At 46.1% G+C, this 6,000-nt stretch overlaps 2 protein-coding genes and 1 long non-coding RNA gene across 5 annotated transcripts; 1 reads left to right on the forward strand and 2 right to left on the reverse strand.

Moving 5' to 3' along the window:
- Nucleotides 1-1,054: 1,054 nt before the first annotated feature.
- Nucleotides 1,055-2,144, reverse strand: LOC117188839. Of its 2 annotated transcripts, none has more exons than XR_004472887.1 (3): nucleotides 1,964-2,144; nucleotides 1,540-1,897; nucleotides 1,055-1,483 (listed from the first exon to the last, which is right to left on the reverse strand). It is a non-coding gene; the product is annotated as an uncharacterized LOC117188839 (long non-coding RNA). The 2 variants fall into 2 exon arrangements; XR_004472888.1 differs by having other exon boundaries at nucleotides 1,540-1,900; nucleotides 1,964-2,143.
- Nucleotides 2,145-2,237: 93 nt separating this feature from the next.
- LOC108163720 (uncharacterized protein At4g17910) lies at nucleotides 2,238-4,374 on the forward strand. 2 transcript variants are annotated; one of them, XM_033393304.1, is made up of 3 exons: nucleotides 2,238-2,318; nucleotides 2,763-3,658; nucleotides 3,717-4,374. In XM_033393304.1, exons 1-3 carry the CDS (start codon nucleotides 2,287-2,289, stop codon nucleotides 4,343-4,345), a joined length of 1,557 nt encoding a protein of 518 aa, XP_033249195.1. In that variant the 5' UTR covers nucleotides 2,238-2,286; the 3' UTR covers nucleotides 4,346-4,374. The 2 variants fall into 2 exon arrangements, with proteins under 2 accessions (XP_033249195.1, XP_017154659.2); XM_017299170.2 differs by lacking the exon at nucleotides 2,238-2,318 and adding an exon at nucleotides 2,383-2,704.
- LOC108163721 lies at nucleotides 4,351-5,385 on the reverse strand. Its single transcript, XM_017299171.2, has 2 exons — nucleotides 5,093-5,385; nucleotides 4,351-5,038 (listed from the first exon to the last, which is right to left on the reverse strand). Exons 1-2 carry the CDS (start codon nucleotides 5,292-5,294, stop codon nucleotides 4,452-4,454), a joined length of 789 nt encoding a protein of 262 aa, XP_017154660.1. The 5' UTR covers nucleotides 5,295-5,385; the 3' UTR covers nucleotides 4,351-4,451.
- Between the last annotated feature and the right edge of the window lie 615 nt (nucleotides 5,386-6,000).

The following is a 6,000-nucleotide window of genomic DNA, read 5'->3' on the forward strand; positions in this document are numbered from 1 at the left end:
AAACTCGCGTCAAATGGCCAAAATCTGGATGGGATACCAGGCAAACAGAAATCAGCAGCAAGCAACTGTAGCAAATGCAAAAAATGGTGCATACTTTTGGGGGACCACAAATTTTAAAAAATCAGTTACCTTCTGCTGATTTCTGTTCGCCTGGTATCCCATCCAGATGTTGGCCATTTGACGCGAGTTTTTTTGTTTTGTACGGTGGCGCCCCTATCGGGGATTTCTTGAACTACATTTTGAAAAATAACAAATTACAAACCCGTTATGTTTTCTCCGTTGTTTGAGGCCCGATCGGGTCATGCGACGGCTTCCCGTGATCGACAAAATGTCCCTGATTTTATGAAGGATCAAAGGTATTACTTTTCTCCGCTATTTATGGACCGATCAGGACGTGCGACAGCTTCCTGTGTTCGGAAAACTGTCCCTGTTTTGATGGAGTCCTTATCAAGGACCAAGGATCAAGGATATTTTTTCCAGACATATATATCTTGTTTTCTCTCTTATTTGTGACCCGATCGGGGCGTGCCATGGCCCCCCGTGATCAGAAAAATGTCCTTGTTCCTTCGGTAAGGACTCCAACGACCCGAACTATACATATTTAGTTTTCTCGGCTATTGGTGGCTCGATCGGAACGTGCGACGTCTTCCTGTGTTCGGAATAACATCCTTAATCTGGTGGAGTCCTTATCAAGGACCAAGGGTCAAGGATATTTTCTCCAGACATATATATCTGGTTTTCTCCCTTATTTGTGGCCTGATCGGGGAGTGCTGTCGCCCCCGAGATCATAAAAATGCCCTTGATCCTTCGGTAACGACTCCAACGACCCCAACCATACATATTCAGGTTTATCGGCTTTTTGGGACCCGATCGGAACGTGAGACGGCTTCCTGTGATCGTAAAAATATCCTTGATTTGGTAGAGTCCTTATCAAGGATCAAGGACATTTTCCTCAATCAAAAATGTTAAGTTTTCTCCGCTCTTTGTGAACCGATCTGATCGTCCCACGCCTTTTTGTAGTCGGGATAATTTCTCCAAAACAGGATACAGCAAGGACGATTATTCAATAATTTTATTAAGAATAAATTAACTTAGTATAAAAAAATAAGCAAGTGGACAACATTTATATCTATATATGTATATATCATATATAACTACTACATATAGACTTGTATATCCTTAAACTTAACAACAACGAGATCTATCCAGAGTCTAGTAGTCCGCGTAGCCCCTCCCTTGTTTGCCATAGCCAAAGTCTTTCAGATAGTTGTCGATGGCCAGGTCGGAAGATGACAGCGGTTGTTAGGATCGGGCTCTTGCAAGGAATGCGCTTCTGTCCTCCTGGGAAACGATTCTGTCTTGCTGGGGTAGCACTCGGTCTGCCTCGAATACGGCTCGGTAATGCTTAAAAGGATTTCATCTGGCGTGGGAAAATCTGATAGGACTCAGCTTGTGGCAGCGTAGCGTAGGGTGCATAAGACTTCTGTGAAGAAACATATATTTTAAAATATATACACAATTATATAATGATTCACTTACGTGTGTCGAAGCTGAAGCCCAGCGTTTGATTCGGCGCATATGAATGAGGGGGCTGCTGACATTATGTCCCTGCAGCGGACTGGACGTCACATTGTCGACTTAGCGATACAGCATGGCTATGGCCCGCAGCAGCACAGCTGGTGGCTGCCAAATTCCAGCCAGACGCACATCCCTTGCACCTTCCGAGAGGACTATCTACTGCGGAATCACCCGCTGATAAGGTACCAACGGCAAGCGGAATGGAAAGGCGGAGAAGAGAGCTTTGGCAGTGGCCGAACCCAAAGGTTAAGTCCCTGATAAACAATGGGAGCGGGCACGCGGCACGCAAGAGGTATTCTTGGCCACCGGAAGGTGCTACCTGCTTAAATGAAGGAAAAAAAAGTCAATGGAAAAGATGAATAAGGGGGAAGCAAGGAAAACTTACCCGGTCAAAACAATGAAGTAAAGCCTGGTGCAGGAGCGAAGACGATGTCGGTAATGTATGCACCTACGAATGTCGTAGGTCGTACGTCGTAAAAAGTGCAGGCAAATAAATAATGTAGCGGCTGTTGGCGCGATGCACGCGATCGTGGATGCAGTATCGATCAGATCGCGAAAGCTTCCATAAATTATATCGATAGGAACTGAGCAGCCCTGGAACCTCACACATGCTCTTTGCTCCGATCCGGAAGAACCAAAACGGGTAAGGCTGGCGGCGGGCGCCGACGTTCAGACGGTAGCACTGCTGCTCTCTCCTGCAACGAAAAAATGAGTCGTAATTTTGAATGGACTATTGAAAGGTATGGACAACAGGCGAAAAGACCAAAACAAATTTCAGGGTTCGTTCTGATCCTCACCTTGGCGTGTTTTGGCGAGCAATATACCTTGAAGACAAAATCGGCTTTTTTCTCCAAGGTATATTAAGCAAAAGGGGTGGATTTGAAATGTATAGTTACAGTGTAGTTGCCATGTAATATACTGAGCAGATGTAAAAGCAAAAACAAGTAAACAAGAGAATTAATCGAAACACCCACAAAACGAAACAAGTGAAAACCCGGCAATATCTTAGCGGAAGATTTCTGTGCATTTATTTCACCGATAAGAAGACTCTGGATGTAATCAAAGATTATATTCAGCTGCCACAGCGACAGAAGCAGAAGTTTATAAAACCAGAAACAAATTTTGTGTAAATGTGATAATTGTTTGTAAGTTTGCCCTTATAATCAATCTTATTACGTTTATAGTATCATGAGCTGGTCTAGCTCATCGTCGCCTGCCGTTGCCTCTGATTCTCACTATTTCTATGACGCCTGTAACACATCTACCAAGTGCTACTTGTCAGCGCCCCTTCACATATTCCAAATATACTTGGGACAAGACACATGCAGGGCGTTGGGACCAATGGAACAATATTTAAGCGTGGATCAAGAGGGATCAGTACTGAATAAAAAGTCATGGAATTCCATAATAGAAAGTGTGGATAGCCTTATTACAACGCTCCCGGTGATGATGGGGTTCGTACTTTCCCGCATGCTTTGCGGGCATCTACCGAGGCTGTCGACGCGCAGATTCCTTCTGGAGTACATGCTTGTTGTTATACCAACTGTTATTGTGTTCACGGTTGGAAGTGATTTCCTTCACATGTACTCCATAGTATATTTCCTGGCCCTCGTATGGTATCTCCGTCCACGGCGAGAGCTTGGGTTGAGAAACACAAAGTATGAGGTGGGAAAGCGCCCTCTGGTCTTCACCCTACTAAGGGCCATCTGCAACTGTGGAACGAGTTTTGCTATCCTGATGGTGGACTTCCCAGTCAGTCCAGTCCGGTTCCGCAAGAGTCGAACGTTTGGGGCCGCTGCGATGGACATGGGCATTGGCATTTTTGTAGTCACAATGGGCTTGGTGTCGCATCGTGCCCGCAATTTAACCGATCTGAAGAAGCTGCCCAGGGCGGTGGTTCCTCTGCTGCTCTTGGGTCTGGCCCGCACCACCGTAATATCGATGATCAACTATAACCACGATGTGCACGAGTATGGTATTCATATGAACGCATTCTTCATTCTGGGACTGACCAAACTATTTGGCAGCCTATGCAGCCTTCTGGCTAGCTCTGATCTACAGATTTTAGGACTGGCTATGGGTAGGTACGATTGAGAATGTTCTTAGCAAATCTCCAATAATTTTCTCCTCTTCCTTAGGCATTCTCTCTATGCACGAGCTTGTGCTGCAATTGGGTCTATGCGACTATGTGATGTCGGATACTGTGCCGCGCCTTGGCTTCCTAAGCTCCAATCGAGAAGGCCTAAGCTCACTACCCGGCTGCGTTGCCCTTTACCTGTTCAGCATTTACTTCGGCAAGTGGTACACCTCTCAGGATCATCTGACCTACACACAATTGTGCTCAAAGCTGAAGCGAATCCTCCTGATCGCGGTTGTTCTCTGGGTTATGGTAATCCTTAGTGCCTTCCTCTCGGGCATAGCTCGGGTCACATTCAACTTTGGATATGTGATATGGATTTTGTTCATCTCGGTGGTAATCATCCTTATCTGTGCGTTCTTCTTTGAGCTGGCTTTTGTGCAGACGCGGCCCACATTTGGAGATTGTCATAAAGAAACAGCCAATTCCCTGCCCACCTTTGTGGAGAGCCTAAACATGAATGGTCTGAGCTATTTCCTGCTGTCCAACTTCTTCACGGGAATGGTCAACATATTTTTCGACCCCAATAACCGCTCCAACTCTGAGTCCGTCTTCATACTGCTCGCTTATGTGCTGATCTGTTCTATGATGGTCTTTATTATGCATAAAAAGCGTATTAGGATCGCTTAGAAGTCTGTTAATAAATATAAATTTGCCAATTGTTTTGCAAAAAGTTTAACGTAGAAGGCTGCTGGACGCGCCACAGCATATGATAAGGATAAGACGTGCCAATTAACTAATCCGTGGAGATTGTCTCAAACGGCATAATATACCCGTTGGGCAAGACCAGGAATACTATTACGGGTGATCCCTTGCCTACGATCTGGGAAGGGTCCTGCTCCGCATTAGACTCCTTGAATACCTCGTACACCTTGTAGCCATCCCTTGCGCTGACCAGTTTCGTCCACAGCCACTTGTTGTTATTGGACTGCGCAGAGCTGGCTCTTGTCGAGAGCTTCGACTTCAGTCGCGCACAAGTGAAGGCGCAGGTTGACAGCGATTCCTTAATGCGCTCGCCCAGCAGACATTCGCCGCCTATTTTTCGCGGCTTGAAGTCATCCACGGGATTGCAAAAGTCCACTCGCGGAGACCGCCGGCGCGGTAAAGAGGAGGTGGACCGATTGCAGCATGATGGCTTTTTGCTGGCTCTCTTGATGCAGGACGGCTTCTGCTTGCAAGGAGTTGACGGAACTTTCCGATGACTACAGTTGCTGGGAGGCCAAGAACAGCAGGTCACGGCCGAGGTAGATGGACAAACTAGACTTGGAACGGAGCCGCAGCTGGTCGCGGCGCGTTCTTCGTCGGGCGTGTCGCCTTCTGGGGCTTTAAATGCATGATTAATACTCAAAAGGGAATTGTTAAAGAAATGTCACCTACCACAAACAGACATTGCCAGCATTCGAATGACCTTAGTAGCCCCTGAATAGTATAGAATACGATCCAACGTCCCCATGATGATCTCATCTGGATAGGGTCCCAGCAAATCGTAGAGCGGCGCCTGTAGTATCTTCTGGAACCTCAAGACTGAACCGAAATCGCTGCCGGTGCTCGTCGGGGATAGAAAGCTCATAGTACTCATCGATTTCTTCTTGTCTATTGTAAAAAAAATTTACTTCATTATTTCCCAAAATACTTTTTCTGAAGGCAGTTGTGTAGAATGATTGACTGGGCCCGGCCTGCTCCGTCAGGTGGCAAAGGGCAGATGTCAAAGGTGCGATATCCGGCTTAGGCGCAGGACCAGTTCAAGAACACGACGAGGGCGTCACAAAAGATAAGATTTCTATTAAGAAAATGACAGAAATTGCTTGCATTGAGCCAAGGATGGGATGAGCATACAGTCAAAGGTCGAGCTACTGGGCAGGGATATTTAATTTAATGGCGCAAACAAAGGCCAAATCAAGGCTGAGCCTTGGGGGGGAACTTGCCCGAGCAGCGGCCGCTGAGTGGGGCGCAAATGACCAGGAAAGAGCGGAAATGGCAATTGAGGGTGTTTCGGTTTTCTCACATAACTTATGTGGACGCAACTGTCGTGGGACACGACGCTACAGCCTTAACCAGAAGATCAGAAGATATATTTACAAAATCAAGAAATAGACCCGAAAAACCTATCTATCAACAATTGTAAAATCTTTAAAATATGTGCTATTAAAATCAGTTGGAGAGTTTTTAAGAATAGTGATGCTTAGAGTATCTCTTCTTCGGCCTGACAATACTCGTATCAAATTTCTTCTGGTTTTTCCTGCCTCGAATGTAATTACGGCAACAGTTTCCGACCCTAAAGCGCC

Source organism: Drosophila miranda, chromosome 4 (genome assembly GCF_003369915.1).
Source record: "Drosophila miranda strain MSH22 chromosome 4, D.miranda_PacBio2.1, whole genome shotgun sequence".
Lineage (NCBI taxonomy): Eukaryota > Metazoa > Arthropoda > Insecta > Diptera > Drosophilidae > Drosophila > Drosophila miranda.